Consider the following 23,494-nt stretch of genomic DNA (forward strand, 5'->3'; position numbering starts at 1 on the left):
AAATCATTTAAAAAATAATTTTACTATTCAATGTTACAGTCTTCATTCGTTCAGAGGATACATGAGGATTATTCTAGAACTTCTGATTTTCATTTTGAACATATCATACAGAGTTCATTACAGTTTCTTACTTAGCGGCAGTCTTATGCTTCCCTTTCTTGGTATCAACTTCCACATCCTTTAGTTAAAGTCAGGGAAATTTTCAGCAATATTTTGGTTACTTTTGCATTTCTTCTCGTGAGATTTCTTCTCGTGCTCTACAAGAATTCCAATTCAACAATGATATCCAGACCCTGTTCTGACTGGAGGTGCCTTCTCTATTGTTTTCACAGAGGAAGATATCGTGCATGTGAATTTTTTAATTAATTTATTTTTCTTTATGGCATCACGAATACAAGAAAAGATGAACAGTGTTTGGGGATAAAGCCATTAAAGATTTCAATAGACCTAAGGACAGCAGGAAGGCATTTATGCCAAATGGCAGCTAAACACCTCTTTCTACACTCTCTCCCTTTATATGCAGTCTTCCAAGTGCTTGGACATGGCTTACAGGTTGTAACCACTTCTCGGAACTGTTTTCAGAAAGAAGAAGTTTCAATGTTAAAAAATGCTTTGCTTTTCAATTGCAGCTACAAAAAGTGTGTGACTAAGGCCCAGACATTCTGAATGTAATAATTATTCATGAAGGCCTAGGGTGTGATGAGACCTTCCCAACATGAAGTTTTAGGGAGTTATCTTTTAGGAGTGACCAGAATCTAAAGGAACGTTCAGAGATTTGGTGAAAGTTAACAGTCACTGTTTTGAATAAAGACTTGCTGTTTCAGAGGAACATTGCTTTTTGCTCTTCACAGTAACGCTACTCCAAAAGAAATGGCCAGCTTCTCTTTTTCTTTTTTCTTTTTTTTAATTCTCACTGCTACAGTCCCATTCTCCATAGAGTAGAGCAGGTAATTTCTTAAAGAGGTAAACCAGATCATGTCACACTCCAGGTTATAAATTTCTACAGTCTTCTGTTGCAATGAGAATAAAATCCAGCTCCTTTTCAGGACCCACGAGGTCCCCTGCCTAGTTCCATGGTTTCACCAACCCTTAGGTCCGGCCTCACTGATTGTCATTCTGCTCGAATGACCACTCTGGTTCCCACCTCATGGCCTTTGCCCCTGCTGTTTCCTCTGGGAACCCTTTTCTGGAGATTGCAGTGCTGGTAGCTACGTTTCCTTCAGATCTGAGCCCAAATGTCACCTTCCCAGAGCTACTCCATAACACCCCCTCCACTTCAAATTCTGCATCCAGGAGTTGATCGCAGCACTTCCAAGTATCCCAGTCTGGAAAAGATGTTTCTGGGGGCACAGGAAATCTTAGAAAGTAGTGCCCAAACCTAAACCATGTGTCCATTAAAAAGTTAGATGCAATGTGTATGACCTCAAAGTTTCACTTGAGGGAAGTGTTAATAAAAAATTAACTTTTGACTGTCTTAAGTGTTTTTTCTGGACGATGTGCATCATTTTAGTTTGATGAACCAGTGTGTTGGGAGATTCCAGTTCATTGCAGTTCTTTGAATTTAAGCAACTCCAAGCCCATCCAGGATTATTATATTTTAAAATTTGCTACTCTCTCAGTTTACTTATCCAATAAGTAATTATTGCACACCTACTATGTGCCAGGCATTCTCCTAGGCCTGCAGGGGATTCTGCGAGGAAGAGTCCCTGCCCTTTGGGGGGTTTAACTTTAGTGGGAGACACAGACACAGAATAAATGACTACTCTAGGTCAGGTCGTTGGTCAGGTGAGCAAATTCTTTATAGAGGTGACAGTTGGGCAGTTGCAGAACAATATCACCTTTTCCTAAAGACTTTATTTCCCCATAATCTGGAAAATATTAGGTGTGTGTTTTTCCTTTTTGCTGTTCTTAGACATTTATCATTCCTGTGGAGGTTGTTTATTTTCATGCCCTTTGATATCCCAGAGTGAAAATACATGAAACCAATGGCAAATCTGAATGCTATATACAGAATATTGTCAGAAAAAAATTCTGGTCCTAATTTTACTTTTTAAATTCTCTTGTATCTGCTATTGAAAGAGACAACTCACAAAAGAATGACATGGTACTTTAAAACTTTGTTCAAAACCTAAATGAGTATATGTATCTCTCACCGCAATTCTGTGAGGTTACAAGCAATACACTGTTGAACAAAATGTTCCATCATGACTTTTACTTTTAAATTTTGTAAAACATACCTTGATACTAGATTAACGTACATGTATTCATGAACAGTGGCAGAATTTAGGGAACATAGCTTATATACGGAAAAACCCAAGGAGTAATCATAATAGGTTCTTACCGAGGTAACTGTCGAATGTCTCCAGAATACTGTTCATATTTGTAGTTTACCACATACCACTGGGAACTGTAAAATTTACAAGCCTGAAAAGAAAAAAATGGCAATTAAAAATTATCATTCAAAAAGCAGCTGTCCTGATAAAGAAGCACAGTGAATTCAGTGCTCATAATCTCCGGGTTAACGTTAAGGTAGCTATGTTAGCAATTTTAAGGTAGATAAGGGGCTTGAGCATTATAATCATTTCATTTTCCAGTGAAAGGAAAATCTAACCTTTCCCAGACTCTTAGAGGAGGAACCGTTTAACATATTTATTCTATTTTTCTCCATTAAGGAAAGCCTAATTTAATCATCCTCTGAATCATAACCGGATATGTCACTAACCTCAAGTACCATCATTTTTCAGCTTTCCTTGGAAACCCTTCCTTTATTTAACAGTTCTTAGCAGCGAAATATGTTATTATTTATATGCCATCCTTTCATCATAATTTTAGCCCATTTCTTCTTATTCTTGCATCAGTAACCTATCCTTTTCCTCTTTATATCAACCCTGTTGTCAGCTTGAAATGAGTTTTTCAGTTTTACCTCATTGCCTTCTGAGCCCAACCTTCTCCCTGATTATTCATCAACTTTATAAATATATGTGAATAAAAGATGACCAAAAAACTTTTAAAAAACAATGTTAATAGCACAAAAGAATTATCTTAGAGTGGTTCATGATGGCTGAGTTTACAGTGTTTACTCATGGCAAATATTTCCCAAACACCGACCCTGTGCCTGGCACAGTACTGACCATAGAGTGGTAATGGGGATTTCACTAGCTGGGTTTTAAGATTCCTTTAGATTCTAAAATTATGTAAATCTGGGGATTAAACAGCAACACCAGGATTATAAGGAGACCCTGTCCTCTAGCATTAGTGGGAAAAAATGAGGAGCAATAAACTTACTGCAATGTGAGAGATAAGACCTCTGATCGTCTTTGTAACCAAGAAGGCGACAGCAAATGAGAGCTCTTCATGAGAGTCATTACTCAAGGTGTGGAAGGGTTAGAGCAAAGAAAGCACGGGCACTGCCCTTGCAGAAATAGAAAGTGGGAGGGAATGGCTCAGAGGGGGGTGTAGAAAGGTGGGTGGAGAACATAGGGTGCGGGCACCTGGCTCAAGATGCACGGGAAAGGCAGGGAGAAGGGTTAGGGGTCCTCAGCCGCACTGGATTTCTCTGGCCTTGAACTTCCTCAGCACCATAGCTTTATCTGTTCAGGGAAACACCCCGACGCAAATGGGGACTGAGGGCAAACAATGCATGAGACTAGGACAAAGATAGGAGTGGGGGGATGGCGGCAGGGGGACAGGACAAAGAAGAGATTAAAAACAGAACAGCAACAAGACAAATGGACGTGGATAACAGTCAAAGAGGATTCAGGGGATGTGTACCGATTCTGGATGGAGAAGAGGAATGTGAACAAAACTGAATGTTTAGCTAAAATTAAATTTCATAACTTGCCAATTCCTGAGCCAACTGTGCAAACCACATGTTTCTGGAAATAAAAGGAAAACTGAACCCTGATATGCTCCCTGGCTAAAAAGTTCCATCTTCATTTTCGATAAAGATGCCAGGAATTCAGGCAAGGAGCGCAAAGATACACAGCATCCCAACCCAAGAGGGCAAAGCATTCATGATCACGGTTCTTTCCCACCCTCTCTCACTTACTTTCCTTTCTCTACACTTTCCTGTAGTTCTCAAACAATACAAAATGGAAAACAAAGAGCATAAAACCCACCCCTTTTTTGCATTCCCTTTCAATCTTTTTTTTCTGGTGCGTAGTTTTACCTAGTTCTCCTCTAAGTATATATTTGAATTGGAATATTGTTTTTATTCACTTACAGGCATATTCTAAAGATTTTTTAACTTTTACTTTCTAAGTTTTATGACCACTTTAAATAAGTAGAATAAAATCTCATACCCTAATTTACCAACCTGGTCTCTTAGTTTTGGAAACCATCCATTCATTAATTTGGCCAATAAACATTATTGAACCCATACTGTGTGCCCGGCATTTTTCCAAGTGATGCAAATACATCAGTGAACAAGGGACAAAAATTCATGCCCTCATGAAAAGTGTGCCCCTGTGAAGAGCTGGTCAACAAACACAAAAATAAGTAAATTGTGTAATGTATCAGGAAATGCTAAGTGTCATGGGAAAAATAAAGCAGAAGAAGGGGGATGGATAGAGTTGGGGAAGGAGCGACAATTTAAATAGAATGGTTAGGGTAAGTCTTACAAAGAAGGTGACATTTGAGAAAAGACTTATAGAAGAGGACACAGTGAGCAGTTACTATGGCTACTTCAAATTTTGTGCCATTGTAGAAAAAAATGCTTCAGAGTGTTTCTTCATGAATTTGGTCCTCCCATTTTCCCCCAAGTTTGACCCATTTTGGATTATTTTCTTAGGATAGAGTACTCAAAGTATTTTAAAGATTCTTGATAAAAAACTGCCAAACCAATGTATATACTTTACAAAAAAAATGTGAACAGAGGGTACTGCACTGAACCAGGAGCTACAGGTCTTTATTCTTGGTCTGGAACTAGTACTGAATTCCAACATGATTTTGGTAAAATCATTTTATTTATTAGGATCTCTGATTTAGCAACTGAACACTCAGTATATTAGACTGGATTAGAAATTTCTCTCTCATAATATCTATTGCTACACTTCCTAATCTGGAGGTTTCGATGGGACAAATGTGCATTGTCTTATTGCCCTGTCTTGCTATGGATAGTACCTATGTTTAACCACGATAAACATTCACGCATATTACACACACTGTTCACGAGATGCCACAGACTTAACCAAACCTGAGATATGTTAATCCTGAATTCCACTGACCAAAAATGAAGGTGGTTATTTCTTATAATAGTACAGCCTAGTAAAGAACTACCTCTTTTTTGTTTTGGCAGTGGCAAGTGCCTGTCAGATACTGTTCTAGTAGGTACTTTACATATAATCTTAAAAAGCACTCCATGAGATTTTATATTCCCATTTTATAGATCACAGAGGCAAGGAGAGGCTCAGATTTTTGCCCAAGATCCCACATGTGATAGAAGTAGGATTTCAAACTGGATTTGTCTGACTCAAAAAGTCCATTCAACTAATTTATGAGTTGTTTGATATTTGCTGACTTTGAAGACTTTAAAAGAAAAATCACATCTGGACCACCATTCCAGAGGTTTTCTATGGTGTTTCTGTTTTTGTCTTGGAGTCAGACAAACCTGGTTTTGAATTTTGGTATTAAATGTGAGATCTCAATTAAGTGATTTAATATCTATTTCTTTATCTGTCTAAATAATACCACCTTCATTAGGATCGATTCCTATAAAGCACCTAACAGAGGGTAAGTAATTAACAAATACTTGTTTTTAAAAAATCGGTTTTCTCAGCAAGTCTGACTCAATCTATAAATCACATTCATGACAGTTGATAATAACAACTTGTTTTTCTTGATTTATTCAAGTATAGTTTTGGAGAGCTATCTTAGCTCTGATGATCACAGTGTTCTGTTTTAATCAAATTCCTCTGAATTTATTTGATAGGTTTCTTGTAGCTGGTTGTAGGTAGAAGGGGATTAGGGTTGGACTACATGACCCTTAAGAATCCTTGTAAGTCTGTGATTTCTCCGATTCTGAGAAAGCCAGCGCGTTTTACAGACACATAAACATTTCTCCTACATAGTTAGGCATTTTGGAAATGTTACGCATAGAACATTATTCTCCATTCTTTGTTCCAGCCCACACACTCACTCTAAGAAGATCATTAAGATCTATTATAATTATGACTACAATTCCTCTTTGTCCAAAAACTAAGCTGAAATGACCTGTTGCAAATTCAAAGTCACAGGCTACAACTCTGCTTGTTTTAGTAAGGCAATGGTTCCATTCTCCCCCTAAAAACTACCTATCTCCCAACACTGATTTCAAATTACCCACTTCTTATCCCCTTGAGAAAGAGAGACTGCCACAGTCTGCTTCAAAGATGAAGGCTGACTATCCAGCAAACATTTGCTGAGCTGGTTAATTTTTCCAAACAGCAATGCCCCGGTTCACATTTTATTCGTTTATTATGTTTGCTTGTTCAGCTTTTATCTTGCCATCTCTGCCTGTTATATGTTTAGACACACAAAAAAAATTGAGCCAACTCAACTTAGTCGAAGGCTTTTAAATCATTAAGATAGTGTTGCCCAAACTGTATTGTGTCCATGGGGCTTGCTAATTAAAATGCAGGTACCTGGGTCCCACGGGGGATCCACTGAATCAGAATGTCTAGAGGGGGCCTTGAAATGCATCATTCCACTGGAGTGACAGTGTGACTCTGTCCTTGTCATGCTGTCTGCCTATGAAATGAAAGCATTAGGGTCCCAGCTTCACACAGGGAACTCTAGTAACTGAGGTGACCCTCCAGCTCTCCCGTAAGTAGGCACATCCTTTTAAGAGAGCAGGGAGCGTATCAACTCCAGCATGGGGTTTTATTGATAGCGGACACTCAATATATATGTGTTGAATGAATGAATCTTCTATACTCTTTCTTTTCCTTTAGAAATAACTAAACAGGACACCTTAAAAGTTCTAAAAATCTAAATACTTTCGAAAAGATTGGGCAACTATAAAGCGTACCCTAAAATACTCTAAACAAAACATATCATTTTCCCCCTTTTCCCTTCCTCTTTAGAGGATCATCAGAATCAATTCAAATCATGTTACCTACCTCAAATAGCAATTTAGGTTTGGCAATGTAATTTGTCCATCTCTTAAAAAGGCTGATTATTAGATTCTGGCTACAGAGTAATAAGCAGGTAATAGATTGCTTTTTAGATGCAAAATTATTTTTCTTTCTGGCTATAGAGGTTATTTAATTACATGACTACTTTCTTGCCAGAAATATTTATGCAACCACAAAAGGGGTTCTTTTTGGCCCTTAGTCACCAAGGGGATTAATTCTGTATTTGTTAAATGATGGTGGTGATTGTCATATTAATGCCATTCTTTACAAAGTTTAGAAGTAATTATGGCTATTTTATAAATGTGAAAAAATGCAGCATCACGAAGTTAAGTGAATTCAGATAAATTATGTATTGAAAGAGTGGCTGAATAATTTATTGTCTACATTGAGGCACTTCAAAGTGAAAGGAGATGCTATTAGCCAGGCCAACAGGTAGAATATGAAACTTCCTGCAAATCAGGACATTGGTCACCCAATAAATACATCGATATTTTAGAAGAAAGGAAAAGGCACTGAAAACATTTTTTAATTTAACTTGACCACATTATATATTCCTTTAAAATGCAATCATTAATTTCTGTACTATAAAAATAAGCTGAACAGTTAATGATCTTTTAAAACTTATACTACACTCTTGGGAGAGAGATGAAAATGAGTTTGGACAAAATAAATGATGTAACTATAGATCTGATTCAGTTTCAGAAATCATGGTACAATCTTATTTAATAGATTTTTGAGTTTGGTTTTTTTTTTTTTAATTAATTAATTAATTTATTTATTTATTTTTGGCTGTGTTTGGGTCTTCGTTTCTGTGCGAGGGCTTTCTCCAGTTGCGGCAAGCGGGGGCCACTCTTCATCGCGGTGCGCGGGCCTCTCACTATCGCGGCCTCTCTTGTTGCGGAGCACAGGCTCCAGACGCGCAGGCTCAGTAGTTGCGGCTCACGGGCCCAGTTGCTCCGTGGCATGTGGGATCCTCCCAGACCAGGGCTCGAACCCGTGTCCCCTGCACCAGCAGGCAGATTCTCAACCACTGCGCCACCAGGGAAGCCCTGAGTTTGGTTTTTTAAAATATTACTTGATATTAGATAGTGTCACTATGTATATAAATATGCATGTACCATGTAAAACAGAACGTCACATCGAATGCCAACCATAAGTGTAAATCATTTTTAAACTATTTTGTCTGAGTTATAGAGTGGCCTAAATTGCTACCTTTGTTGATTTTAAATTGAAAGTGAATCAAGGTATTTGGTTTGTCTTTTCAAAATGCATTGCACTAAGGCAACTGAACAAACTTTAAAATTAGACTTTCATAAATCACACCTGTGCCCAATCTGGGGAACCTACACTCTAATTTCCCAGCTAGATGTCACAAGTATCTTGTCAGGACATAAATAATGGATGGTACTAAAAAAAAAAAAAACCTTGATAATATTATGATCTACTTGTTCTTTTCATGTAAATCATAAAATCTGGGCTGTAATTCAATGAAACTGAAATTTTAGGTTCAAACTTATGATAGTTTTTTAAAAAATTTTTATACTCCAGGGTCTCCGACTTATATTTCTGTCTTTATTCACTTACCACCAAACATTGTAGGATGATTTTTATTGTGGAGAAGATTAGAGGAAGCCAATTTAGAATGGGAACCGTTTTACATGTTTGGAAACAAGACTATTATTCTAGGGATTTGAGAGACTAGAAAATAAATTTCTTCAAGGTGGTTAATGTGAAACACAAAAATATTTTGTTTTCATTGTTTTCAACAGTGTTTTCCATACACATTTTATCCTAATGCCACTAAAGAGTAAATGCATTTGAATTTACCTTAATCAACATTTGTATGTTTATTATCTTTACTGTCATACATTTAGTGTTAGAAAAAATAGGGTGATCCATTTTGTTTTGACTATGATAGAAAAAAATCATTACATCTAAGACTAAACTATATACAGGACAACAGATTTTGATATCATTTTTCCATTAAATTCTTGAAGTTGCAAAATAAATACGGCTTTACTTATAAATTTACTTTTAAAAAGTACACACAAAGTGAAAAGTCCCTTAACTTCCAGCAAGACCTTCACTAGTGAATTAAGAGCCTCCTTCTTCAAAACAAAAACAAAAGTCTTTTATTTGCACTAATTTTATTAAGAAAGGATTAAGTTTTTTTTTTAATTTGGAGAAATTTTTATAGTTGTATTTTCCCTAATATCTTCCAGTAACTGAAATTGTGCACGTACCCCTGACGTCACAGCAGAGGGGTTACTTCTAGATTGAAGAAAACTCTTGTTTATCGTGCTCTGGTCTAAAGTTAACAAATGCATTAGAATCACTCACTTGCTGCCCAATGATTCAGAATCAGAAAACGGCATTCATTTTTACTTAATTTATTTATACATACAAAAAAAAAAAAAACCCACCTCAGAATCATTTACTGAAAGACTCATTCTTATTTCTGGGTAAGATGGACTGCACCTTATTCTACATATGAGATTCAAACAATTTGTATAAAGTACAAAGGCATTTTGGTTAAAGAATGGTTTCTTTATCAATGTACACAGCTTGCAGTCCAAAATTAAACATAAAGCGTATAAAATTATTTCAACCATAGAACAAATGAAATTCCCTGTGTTTTCTTCAGAAAAGATACATTTTATTCTTTTTAGATATGTTTCATTCAGTTAACGAAATGGGGCAGCATGAAATACATTTGAAATCATGGCCAGCCTTCCTCTCCTCATCATTTTCTTTGAAATGCCTAGGACCCACGTTGCTTAAAATCTCTTTTACTTCTCGACATGATGCAGCTTCTACCTTGACTATTTATAATTTTCTCTCGAATTAATTGAATGCCACTTGTCTGGGTCCAAATGGTAGATGAGGAAGAAGAAATTCATTTTCATTATTACACTCACTTGGTCACATATTGTTTTTCATAGTTACAAAATTTTGCTTCTTAATAAATTAAGCAATATTTCGGTACATTATTTAACAGTCTCCTGAGCTATTTTTAATTTCAGAATGCATAGGTTATTCTGCCTGAAGAGTTCCAATAGTTTTACTGGGTTTACCCTTAAAGCACTTTCTAGGGAAGAGGGACAACAATATACTAGCACCTTCTTCGATAAGATAACACATCTTGCATCTCTTCAGTGTTCAACCCACTGTAATCGGGTTGTGATCAAAGCTTCTGAAACTGCTCTGTTAAAGAACCACCAATGACTCTGAATTACCCAATCTTGACACATTTTGGCATTTTACGCCATTGGCTCACTCTTGCTATTGACAGTTTGTTGATTCTGAGAAATCAGTTTCTCCTTGATTTCTTCCTACCTCCCGGTCCACTCCATCTCCACCTCCTGTGTTGGGCCCTCTTTGCCAGCCCCTTATGTGGGAGTGTCACTCAGGGACCTGCCTCATGGCATTCCTGGGCAAGCTCTTCCAGGCTCAAAGCTTCAACTTTCAAATCCAGAGCCAGCACCTACTCCTTCCTTCTACGTTGAGACCTATGTATGTATCTTCTTCTTGGATACCTCTCTCTGCATGTCGGCCGGAGAGATTACCTTACTTGCTTCATCCATGCCTGCTTGAGCAATCTGTACTTTCTTCTGGGTACCTTATTTAAATTACTGGCACAACTATCTGGCTAATAGCCCAAGCCAGAAACGTGGGAGTCATTGCCAATATAGTCCTCTACTTTCTTTTCCGTCACCAACTCCTGTCAATTCTGTCTCCTTGACAGCTCTTTAGTGTCACCACAACCATGCTGCCGTACGTTAGCACAGATCTTTAACCCAGCTGGGCTATTAAAATAAATAGTCTCCTATCTGTCCAACTTCCCTTCAGTGTTACTCATGCCCACAAGCCAACCAATCCATTCTCTGCTCTGCCTTTAGTTGTTTTTTTCTAACATGTGAACCTGACCTTGTTTCTCTGTTTTACAGTAATACTCCAAGGGTTCTTGTTAGATGTTTTGCAAAAATCTGATCACAGGTCTGTGATTTCCCACCTGGTGCTGAGCTCCTTGACTATGTTACATCCAGGCGGTATCAGTAGCTTAGTAAGTGATAAATGTTGGTGGATAATAAACCCAGTCTAATCTTTCATGAAGTGGACAAGGCCCTTTATTTCATACACCTTGTATGTGATCCACAGTAACAATATAAATCAGCAAGAGAGGAACTTTCTATATAAAGAATTCAACCGTTTGTAAAGATAATCAACTCCACCCAGCTAGACTGGGAGTAGCAGTTTCTGTGTGTATCTAAAGGGGCAGCTTGTTTAAGTCACTGAATGTGTATTTACCTCTAGGACACGAGAAAACATAATCTGGTAATTGGATAGGGGATTGAGAGGAGAAATTGAAGGGCTGAAAAAGGTGTTACTCTGAGCTTTATGATTATTATTATTTACTTCCAACTTTGAAATTAACCTTGTTTATACTTACAATTTGCTGCATGAAGATAAATCTATAGAACTCCCATCACTGGGTGTATCTGGGATTGTGTCTTAATATTGTAAGAGGTTTACTCCGGGAAAAGGTAGACACTTTTGACACTAATGATAAGAATTAAGAATGGATGTGCCCATAAAAAGAAAGAAACAATTAATTTCCTCTTTCAGAGGCTTTAATATTCCCTTTCTCTTCCTCACCATCTGCCTTAATGAAATACATGTCAAAGTTCACCCAAGAGCTGATTCTGTTTGACTTGAGCTGTATTGTGCCCCTAGTTCCTGATGATTTCCTTCCATCAGATTTACAATACATTGGCATTTCTGAAATATATTTCTCAAGATACTTGGGGAGAAATAGAATTTCTCCAGGGTAAAATAAACTTGGGAAATAATTCATGCCATATTCCCTTCTAAGGCAGGCTCAATAGATGTTAGCTAAAGAATCTGTGTGTGTGTGTGTGTGTGTGTGTGTGTGCATGTGTGACCTGTGAACGTCCTGCAGCTTTCTGCAGAACACTCTGTGCCTCTATGAAATTGGTGTCCTGCTCTGATCTCAACCATTTTTTCTCCTGGTTTTTAGTGTGCACTTTCTATGGAAGCCTAGAGATTTCAACAACATTTATCCTGTCTTCTTTGAATCTGGTTTGTTTTCCCTGTTCAGTCTTGGGTCCTGCTTTCATTATTGTTTTAAAATTTTTATTGGGGTATAGTTGATGTACAATAATGTATTACTTTCAGGTGTACAGCAAAGTGAATCAGTTGTACATATACATATAGCCACTCTTTTTTAGATTCTTTTCCCATATAAGCCATTACAGAGTATTGAGTAGAGTTCCCTGTGCTATACAATAGGTCCTTATTAGTTATCTATTTTATATTTTTCCTGGAGAATTCAACTATTTCTGGTCTGGAAACCCTGCTTAAATGCGAACTTGTCCTTGCCTCAGTAACAGTACTTTTGGGATGAGGACAGTACCTAATCATTCTGTGCATGTGTGTGTATACAGACATATTCAGATACAGATGTATATATAGATATTTTGCTTCCATTCTATTAATGTTTCCACAACTCTAAGTCCTCAAGTGTCTTGTGCCTTGACCAAAGTGAGACTTGGATTCTTGAATTCATGTCTTACTCCTCACTTCTTCATTATTCTACTCCTGCTGCAGGTTGGTTTCTAGAAATTACAGAGGGCTTTGTTGGCAGAGTAACTTGCTACCTTAGTACTTAGTATCTCTCTCAGCCATTCAGGTGAAGTGGTCCCTAGACCCTTGCTCTCTGTTGGGCCACTGTATTATTCTCAGTTCTCTGCTCTCTCATCTTCTTTGTTAAGAGAGACCAAACCGAGAGCTTAGTGTTAATTGGTGTTTTGTGTATATTAAAATGAAAACTTTGCTACAGAAGTTTTGCTTAGAGAAGTCTGCACCCTATTCATAGATCCCTTTAGTTGCTCCCCTGACCCCCAGTGGGAGGAAGTGGTGCTTGTTTTATCACAGAAGTGTTTCATATTTTTTATGGTTATAGATGTTGATTTTAAGTCATTTATGAGGATCAGATAAAGACATGGCTCCCCAGTTGTTATTTTCCAAGTGTTTTCATGCCATTGCTGTATTTATTTTTAGAAACACAGCATTGGCACTATTAATATCCTCACTTAAAGATGGAGAAATTGAGGCAAAAAGGTTAAATGCTTGTCAAAATGAAGGATATATTCCCTTGTGAACAGTGGAAATATCTCCATTAGGTCAGGCTATTAAGTGCATGGTTTAAAGGCATTTTTCAAAGGGTCAGAGGTAGCAAAGTTGGTAAGAGCACGGAGCATGGGGTTAGAGAGATCAGGGCCTTAATTCTGGTTCTGTATGTATTTGAGCAAATATTTAATTGTTCAGGACCTGCTTCGTAGGCTGTAAAATGAGGTAGTAATACTTCTAACACAGGATGTTCAAAATATATAGAGAGAATGTGGCTGAACTCTGACTTGTGTTAGTTTACCATAACTGTGAAGTGCTTTAGTGGATATTAAATACACCTATACTCTTATTTTTAAAAGGAAAGAATGCCTACTGCCTTTCTGAAGAGGCTCAGAGCTGTCAAAGTAGAGTGTAGAGGGAGAATTCAAAATCAGTATTGAACTCCATGTGTTTAAATGAGATTCATGCCAGTTCGTTGCCTAGCAACCCGGGTATTTGTCCTTGCCGCCCTGTGGGGAGCCGCAGGGCAATTTAGCACAGGGCGGACTAAGAAGATTGCTTAGTGCAATGCAGCAGCCGCTGTAAGGGAAACGTGTTTCTACGAAACCCTACAAATAATCAATGAATTCATTTCAGTGCTGGCTTACTCTGGTTTCAAAACTCCAGCCAATGTTTCTCAAAGTGTGGTCCACTAACTACATGCATCAGGGTTACAAAGTTACAGTGGGGTGGTTAGGGAGAAGACTGAGACAAGTGTTCCTTCCAGAGGGCAGCTATAGCAAAGCACACATGGGCAGTCAACATCATGCTTAAGAGGCCAGGGGCCAGATGGCAGGGCTTGGAATGCCGGACCTGTCTATTCCCAGCTGTATGAGGCTGGACACGTTCCTTAATTTTTCTGTGAAAGTTTCATCATCATTTAAAGGTAAGGATGATGATAATGACGAAACGTATGTTTGTAACTACTGCAAGCAAAGGGCTGAGAAGCGTATCTGGCACAGAGTTAAGGAGTCAATAAAGATCAGCGGCTATTAGCTATTGAGGTCAAGACTTTTTGCCAGCATAATTCTCTGGGGTCATTTCTCAGTCTTAACCCAGCCCTCTGGTGACCCCTTTCTTTCTATGTACTGTCTCCAGGCTCGACTATTCATGTTCCATTATCATCATGTAATGCTTGTCTTCTTTCTCTCCTAAGGCACAAGTTTCACTTTATCTCCATCCTTAAAAACAAGTACAACTATGGGAATTTCCACAGGGTTTTCACGGCTAGTGATCCAGAAAAACTAGCAGGGAATAAAAGAGTTTCTTCCCAGGCTTTCTCCACTTTCTTTTTTCTTTTTTTTTTCTACTTTAGATCCATACAGTTGGGAAAAATATGGTAAGAAGATTCATTCATGTTGCCAAGTCAGAGGCTCTGCCCTGAGATTTGGAACCTAAAAGTTTGGCAGTTACCTGGCATCTAAGGTAAAAGGCATTCCACCTGACTTCTCCTTAGAGAAGTTCTTAAGAGAATCGAGAAGCAGAGGGTGGAAGTGAGTAAAGGAGGAATAATCCCAGCTGCAAATAGTTGAAAGGAAATTAATATAGGAACAAAGGTGAAGGTGAAAATTCCTCCCCAGGAGAAATAGCAAGACAAAGGCATATTTTGTGGCCAACCTGTTCTCAGCTGAAGTGGACATTCTTAGAGAACTACAGAAATAAAGGGATCAATTTGGCCATTTGAAGTCATGGTGCAGAAGCTCATGAAAGTACAAACAAAACTAAAGGACTCTAAGAACCCTAGAATATCCTTAGAAGTCTCCAGGGTTGTACTGACCTAGTTTTCAGGCCATCCTTTCCCCAGGGAAAGGAGCTAAACTTGACACCTTGGTTGGATCCAGAGATTGGGGTGTGGTTTCTGATTAGGTCCTGGGATTTGGTCTTTGAGCTGATTGGCCCTACCCTGAAGGCTTACCAGGCAATAAAATGAGCAGCGTTAAGAGGCAAAAAAGCTGAAGTAGGCTGGCAACCAAATCCAAGGCCTCGAAAGCCTCAGGTACTAGAGACCCACAGGCGAGAGCTAAGAACCCCTGGTTCGTGTGAGAGCAATTTTCCACAGCCTAAAGGAGAGAGACTGCAGAAAATCTGGAACACACAAATACTCTATATACCCAAAAAGAGGTGCAAGGACCAAGAAAGGAAAGTCCCTAAAATCATGGAAATGTTTATAAGTCTATTCAAATTATACTATATTACAAATGATTAAGAATGGATTATGTCAGAGGAACCTAATTGGTTTCTCTGATGGACAGAGAAGCCCAGCAGATAGAATCATAAAGCAAAACACATATGGGATTTTGATCGCTCCATATGATATTTTCATTATCAAACTAAAATAATAATAATAATAATAAAAGAATCTGATGAAGTCTCTAAGGTGACTACCTAATGACTTGAAGAATAAAGTTGGATTTTAACTTTTGGAGACAATTTTAGGAAATAGATTCGAGTTGCTTCCAGTTCTGGCAGCATTTTTAGATATATTCTAAGTAATTTTTTTTCAAAATACTTTTTAGTTACAGAAATTTGTTTGTAACATCACAACATACAGAATATATACATTGAAAATCAACTTCTACCTCCTTCCTATAATCCCAAACTTGTGAGGCAACCAACGTTATGAGTTTAATGTGCATTTTTAAATACTTTTTCTAGGCTTATATAACATATTTACATATTCACATATTTTTTTAAACTCTCCAATGATATACTGTGTATTCTGCAACTGACTTTCTTCTCTTAACAGCGTATCATGGGCATTCCAGTTCATACACTTAAATGTATGCAATTTTTATTGGTTAGTTATTATTATAAAATATAGATGTGCCAAAATATATTCAACCCCACCCTTATCAACTGATGTTACAAATTGTCTGGTGCTGCAATACTCATGCTTGTAATTGTATTTTTATGCTCTAGTGTTTGTTTTTCTAATATTCATGTTGCAGACTTATATGTATGACTTTAAAAAGATACATTTGAATATCTCAAAAGGCTATAGACATGTGAGAATTACAAACACTGTGTTACAGTGTTTATTTCCCTATATTCTTACTCTCACTAAATGATATTCAACTTAAATTTTTCTTCATTCAGGTATTATATATCATTTTTGTTTTAATTTGTATTTTTATGATTACAAGTGTAGCTGGGCAATTTCTTTTTGAGTTTTTTTTAAAATTAATTAATTTATTTTTGGCTGCGTTGGGTCTTCGTTGCTGCATGGGGGCTTTCTCTAGTTGCGGAAAGCGGGGGCTACTCTGCGTTGCAGTGCGAGGGCTTCTCATTGCGGTGGCTTCTCTTGTTGCGGAGCACGGGCTCTAGGCATGAGAGCTTCAGTAGCTGTGGCACACGGGCTTCAGTAGTTGCAGCACGTGGGCTCAGTAGTTGTGGCTCGCGGGCTCTAGAGCACAGGCTCAGTAGTTGTGGCGCACAGGCTCCATGGCATGTGGGATCTCCCCGGACCAGCGCTCGACCCCTGTCCCCTGCATTGGCAGGCGGATTCTTAACCACTGCGCCACCAGGGAAGCCCCGTAGCTGGGCAATTTTGTACACCTCTTGGCCAACTTAGTCTGGAACTCCTGCTCTTTTTGAACTTCCTGCTCCTATCTTTTTGCTCATATTTTCTTGGGTTATTTACTTTTTTCTTATTAACTTGTAGAATTTTGAGTATTAGGAATGTGTGTGGGGCGGTGTGGCAAAAGAACATGAGTTGCAAATGAGTTCACTAAGTATTTTCTTTTGGCTTGATTTATGGTTCCATTCATCATAAAAATTTAAGACTTTTGTTAAATGTGTTCATTTTTCCATAACGTTCCACTAAAAAATGTTTTCCTATGCTTTTATAACTTTCGTTTCTAAAATTAAGATTTTAAAAATTCATCTGGAATTAATTTTTACATGTACTGTGAGATGCAACTCTAACTTTATTTTTGTCCAAAATGGATAGCCAAGTGGTATTTGTTGAATTGTCTACCCTTCCCCAGAGAATTTGAAGTGCCACATTTACCATTCACTAAGTAACCATATGCACTTGGAACTGTTTCTAGATACTCTGTTTCATTTCACTGGCTTATTTTTTTTTAATTTCAGAAGACAGGAAAAGATGGAGTATGTCTCTATTTTTTAGAGCTAACTTTCCTCTAATACCAAAGGAAAAAAGAAAACTAGAGCCAAATTTCACTCATGAATATAAATGCAAAAATTTGAAAAAAATTAGCAATTCTGATGTAGTAAAATATTAAGGTAATAGTACAACTTGAACAAGAAAGTTTATACCAGAAACACAAGTATGCATTCATAGGACAGCAACCTATTAGTTTTATTACAGTGATAAATTCAAGAAAAAAGCTATTATGTCAATAGGCTGAATATGAATTTCACAACATAGGGTAGCCAGTCTTTATAAGCACTGTGGAGACCAAGAAAGGCCCTTCTAAAACATGATAAAGACCAAGAAACACCCTTCTTAGACAGTTCTTTTGTACTTGAAACTGTCATAAAACACCAAATCAAGAATAAGACAGTATGCCTGATGTTAGCATTATTATTCAATATTGTTTTAGAGTTATTAGATAATAAAATAAGATAAAAATCAAAGAAACAATATACTTATTAGAAAAAAGAAATATAAAAATTTTTTGCAGATGATGTGACTACACACCTAAAAATTTAAAAAAAAACAAACTATTAGGATCAGAGAGTTTAGTAAGCTAGTTATCCATATTTGAAAATCAATAGCTTTTAAAAAATATCAGCAATGAACAGTAAGGAAAGGAAATGGGTTTTAAAAACTCTACTCATGCTTGCAACAAAACTATAAAATACATAGAAATAAACTTAACAACAAAGTTAAAGATCTTTATGAAGAAAGTGCAATATTTTAGTAAAGAACACATAAAAAGACCTAGTTAAGTATTCCCTGTTAGGAATTCAATATCATAAACATTTCAAATCTTACCTAAGTCAACACATATTTCCTGCAGGACTTTTGCAGACCTGGTCTCAATGATTCTGATTTGCTTGTGTAGAAAATGATTTACCAACTCTTTTTTTTTTTTTCTTTTTTTAAACAGTGATGCCCTACTAGATATTAAGACTTCCTCTAAGGCGACTGTAAACAAAATATTATGGTACTGACGTAACATTTTTATCAGTAAATGTGAAAACAGTATACTCAGATATCCTGATGTTATCTGAATTTGCACTTTTTTCTTTTTTTTAACCTTCTTAGGAGGTGGTGTAATTCAACGTGAACTTTGAGAAAATAAATATGAAATGATAGAATTGGGAAAAAAAAGGCAAATCTATGGCAAAGATGATCTGGATTGAATAGTCCAAAATAAAATATGTATGATTAATCAGATTAGGATCAGTATGTACACAAATAAGGCTAGCTTCTACTCGTACAAGTATGTTTAAGAGCTGAGAAAGGGTTTCGCTATTTTATGTAGCTTCATTTAAATCCTAATTGGGATACACTACTTTCTCAGGATTAAAGACTGCATTTAGATCCCACTACTTTCAGTCTGACCTGTGCTGGGCTAAATGGTATCATTGCATGTTCTGTAAAGGAAGGACTGACTTCGTTTATTCATTCAATGGACATCTACTAAGTAGCTGTTAAGTGTGGGCCTAATCCCTGCCCCAAAGCCACCTGCAGTCTGGTTAGAAGAAGTAGCAGTTTTATAGGCCTCTCCTACACCAACTAAATGCAAGTAGATGCTACACCAACAGGCTTTTATCAGTCCCTTTAAGCTGTCCACATGGTTTTCCCATTAACTATTTCTATAGTTAATACTTGAAAGAAATATCTCTCTCAAAATAGAAACTCTGTTATCCAAAATTCTCACATACTATGGCCTTTCCTACAACTCAATCTAAACAAGGAAAATAAAATTAAATCTTTTTGTTAAGAATACTCAAATAAGGATTAATCTCCAAAATATACAAGCAGCTCATGCAGCTCAATATCAAAAAAAACAAACAACCTAATCCAAAAATGGGCAGAAGACCTAAATAGACATTTCTCCAAAGAAGATATACAGATTGCCAACAAATACACGAAAGGATGCTCAACATCACTAATCATTAGAGAAATGCAAATCAAAACTACAATGAGGTATCACCTCACATCAGTCAGAATGGCCATCATCAAAAAATCTACAAATAATAAATGCTGGAGAGGGTGTGGAGAAAAAGGAACTCTCTTGCACTGTTGGTGGGAATGTAAATTAATATAGCCACTATGGAGAACAGTATGGAGGTTCCTTAAAATCTAAAACTAGAATTACCATATGACCCAGCAATCCCACTACTGGGCATATACCCTGAGAAAACCATAATTCAAAAATAGTCATGTACCGCAATGTTCATTGCAGCACTATTTACAATAGCCAGGACATGGAAGCAACCTAAGTGTCCATCAACAGATGAATGAATAAAGAAGATGTGGCACATATATACAATGGAATATTACTCAGCCATAGAAAGAAACGAAATTGAGTTATTTGTAGTGAGGTGGATGGACCTAGATTCTGGCATACAGAGTGAAGTAAGTCAGAAAGAGAAAAACAAATACTGTATGCTAACACATATATATGGAATCTAAAAAAAAAATGGTTCTCATGAACCTAGGGCCAGGACAGGAATAAAGACGCAGATGTAGAGAATGGACTTGAGGACACGGGGAGGGGGAAGGGTAAGCTGGGACGAAGTGAGAGAGTAGCATTGACATATATACACTATCAAATATAAAATAAATAGCTAGTGGGAAGCAGCTGCATAGCACAGGGAGATCAACTCGGTGCTTTGTGACCACCTAGAGGGGTGGGATAGGGAGGGTGGGAGGGAGACACAAGAGGGAGGGGATATGGGGATATATGTATACATATAGCTGATTCACTTTATTATACAGCAGAAACTAACACAACATTGTAAAGCAATTATACTCCAAAAAAGATGTTAAAAAAAAAAAAAAAGAACTACATGGGGGGAAGCAAAGCTTTATAAAATAAAGGATTGGAAGCATTGCATTTACCTCTCTCACCAGTAAATTTTCTGCTTTGTGCTTTGCATCTTCGGGTACTGTTGAGTACAACGTTCGTATGTCCCAAGAAACTGTGGCGGTCTGAGAGGAACAAGGAAAGGAAATTAAGCCTTCCAACTTAAAGCACTGAGCAGACCACTATACCAAAGGCACAATAAAGAAGTGTATGAGATCTTAGCATTTAAGGATAAGAGAAGACAGAGAAACTTCCATAGTTCTTACCAATTTAATCTCTAGGAGGGAAGATTCAAACCTCTTTGGATTACCACCACTGGCATTACAGTTAGTCCCCCCTGCTCCCTGGTTTCAGTTACACATGGTTAACCAGGGTCGAAAAATATTAAGTGGAAACTTCCAGAAATAAACAATTCATAAGTTTGAAATTGCGTGCTGTTCTGAGTAGCATGATGATATCTCGAGCCGTCACAATCTGTCTGTCCCCACCATGCCATCTCATCGACATCTTCAGGGCTCCATGATCCAGGATGACCCTCCTTCTGAAGTATTGTCAGAAAGTTAATAAATAGTAGCCTAACACTATGTCACTACATCGTTCAACTCACTTCATCTCATCACCTAGGCGTTTATCATCTCACATCATCACAGGAAGAAAGGTGAGTACAGTATAATAAGATATTGTGATACAGAAAGAGACCACATTCACGTCATTTTTATTACAGTAGATTGTTATAATTGTTCTATTTTATTATTAGTTATCATTGTTAATCTTTTACTCTGCCTAATTTATAAATTAAACTTTATCATATGTATGTGCGTATAAGAAAAAACAGTATGTATAGATAGAGTTTGGTACTATCTGAAGTTTCAGGCATCCACTGGGGATCTTGGAATGTATCCCCAGTGTATAAGGGAGGATTACAATACGGTATTGCAATTACTGTTTTATCTGTGAAGCTCATAATTTTAAGCTGTTTCCTTCCCTGCAGAACACAAAAATTTGGGCATCTGTATATTTTGACTAGTTTATTTATATTGGTATCTTTTTTGTTCTTAATGCTATTGATAAAATACATTTGAAATGAAACCTACTAAATCTGCATTATTTTAATCCTACTGTAAGTAATCTCTTGAATATCCACAGGGTAAATTTAGCCCCTTTCAGAAGCCGTGTGTGTGTGTGTGTGTGTGTGTGTGTGTGTGTAGCCACAATTACGGTGGGAGAGAAGAAAGGGTATTCAGTAAATCTGGACCTTGAAGAAAGTAAGTCATGTTTTTAGTGTCTTTATTTTCACTGAAATAAATAAAACATTTTCAACTTCAATGCTAAACAAACAACTTTTTATTAAATGAATATACAATTACTAAAAATATAAAGAATCTCTTAATAGAAGACATTTAAAACAGAATTCATAGATTGTTTCCCCTGTATATATCTTATGGGATGCCATAAAATGGTAGCTTTCCATTACCAGACACCACCTTCCTTTAGTCTGTACTCCTTGGCGATTACAAGGATGCTGGGATGATAGGTCTGTTAACATACATGGTACCGACAGTTGGGATCTTTTATTTTGTACATCCCCAAACCCACAAATGATTCATCAGCCTTTCTAAAGCACAAAATAAGGTTCATTTGAACTGTTCTAGATGAAGGGCATTTTTTTCTAGACCAATTATTAAAACAGATGAGAGTCTTAAAACCCATCCTTACTTTTGGGAAGGAGAGGGGTCCAGGGAATTTAGTCTTCTGAGGTCACAGCTGCAGCTGCAAGCTCTGCCACCAAGGGCAGCATCGTTCTTTTTCTTCCAATCCTAGCCTCATATTTTCTTCAAATCCCCTTTTTTCTTCACTCTTGATATAAGCTCCTTGTGGGAAAGAAATTTGGTCTGTTTTGTTCACCGCTATAACCTCAGCGCCTGGTTGGGTGCTCAGTACTTACTTGTTGAGTGTGTTGAATGTGTGTGAGTACGTAAATGTGCATTCTGTGTATGCATGTGGTGTGTGGGTGGTGTGTGTCTGTGTGAGCTTGTGTGGTTGCACGTAGCGTGTACGTATGTCTGTGTGAATGTGTGTGTGTGGTGTGTGCCTGGTGTGTGAGTGTGATTATGCAGGAAGGTATGCTGTACTTGATAGCGTGTGTCTGTCATGTGTGAGTGGGTGTGGTGTGTGCGTGTGTCTGTGTGTGTGGGCATGCACGCATGTACGTGCATATTGGGAAGATGGGATTTGGACACTGAAACAGGAAGAATGTCATGTGACTCTAACAGGATCAGAGGATAAAAATAATGATCAGAGGACAAAAAAATAATGAGAAAACTATAATCAAGATACATTATATGGCAAAAATAAATGCTCATCTTGAAACACAGATATCGAGCCTCTCGGTCAGTGCATCGGCCCCAGGATTTGACTGCAGTTTGTGTGAAGAGAGTTTGGAAGTGCTCGGAGGACAAGGCTGTCGATTCAAGCCAAGTACAGATACATGCACAGGGAACCATTACCTCCCACGTGAAGCGTGTTGGGGCCAATTTAGGATGCATTATTATCTAGAGTTTACATTTTTGATTCCTTTTGAATTTCCTTTTGCTAGTTGCATCTTTTATGTTATTCACTCTGTTAGAAGATAAACAGTAAATAAACTCTATTGAAAGGTTGGAGTAGAAGATGAAAATCCATGCCTAAATTGAGCTTTGGGGATTATTGCTGGATTTCAATTATCTGGGGATAACTTATTTCCTGTTTGGACAGATAATTTGCAGACACACAGTGTAACTTGATGCGTTTCCAGGGAACATTACATGTTGTGATCTACTGGCAAGATTAAGGATTTTTTTCCTCCAATTGAAAAAATTTTCTATATTTCAGTCATTTTATAATAAAATTTTTATATAAAAAAGCAGAAGATTCCTCTTTTTCATTATCCACCACAGTTTCTTATTGATTTCTTGCCTTTAAAAAAAGAATAGCTGCTCTAAAATACTCTAAGTCTGATGGAGAGTAAAGGGGCCCAAAGTTTAGTTTCCTGTTTAGTTATACCATAAACCTATTGTCCCACTAAGATCAGTACTCTGTGGTATAGTTCAATAGAGTGAATACTGAGCTGGTTTAAGAAGCTTTTTTTTTTTTTCTAAATGGTAGGTTTCTGGAAGGTGGGCTCAGGTTTCCAGTAATAATAATTACATG

General features: G+C 37.3%; 1 protein-coding gene across 10 annotated transcripts in view; it reads right to left on the reverse strand.

Annotated features, from left to right (window-relative positions):
• Window positions 1-23,494, reverse strand: part of DOCK10 (dedicator of cytokinesis 10) — a 289,663-nt gene that overhangs the window by 127,011 nt on the left and 139,158 nt on the right. For all 10 annotated transcript variants that reach the window (XM_057551339.1, XM_057551337.1, XM_057551336.1 and 7 more), the window contains exons 3-4: window positions 20,341-20,430; window positions 2,342-2,424 (exon numbers count right to left, since the gene is read on the reverse strand). In XM_057551339.1, the coding sequence (XP_057407322.1) occupies window positions 2,342-2,424; window positions 20,341-20,430 (173 nt within the window). The remainder of the gene's footprint in view (window positions 1-2,341; window positions 2,425-20,340; window positions 20,431-23,494) is intronic.

Source organism: Balaenoptera acutorostrata, chromosome 8 (genome assembly GCF_949987535.1).
Source record: "Balaenoptera acutorostrata chromosome 8, mBalAcu1.1, whole genome shotgun sequence".
NCBI classification, from domain to species: Eukaryota; Metazoa; Chordata; class Mammalia; order Artiodactyla; family Balaenopteridae; genus Balaenoptera; species Balaenoptera acutorostrata.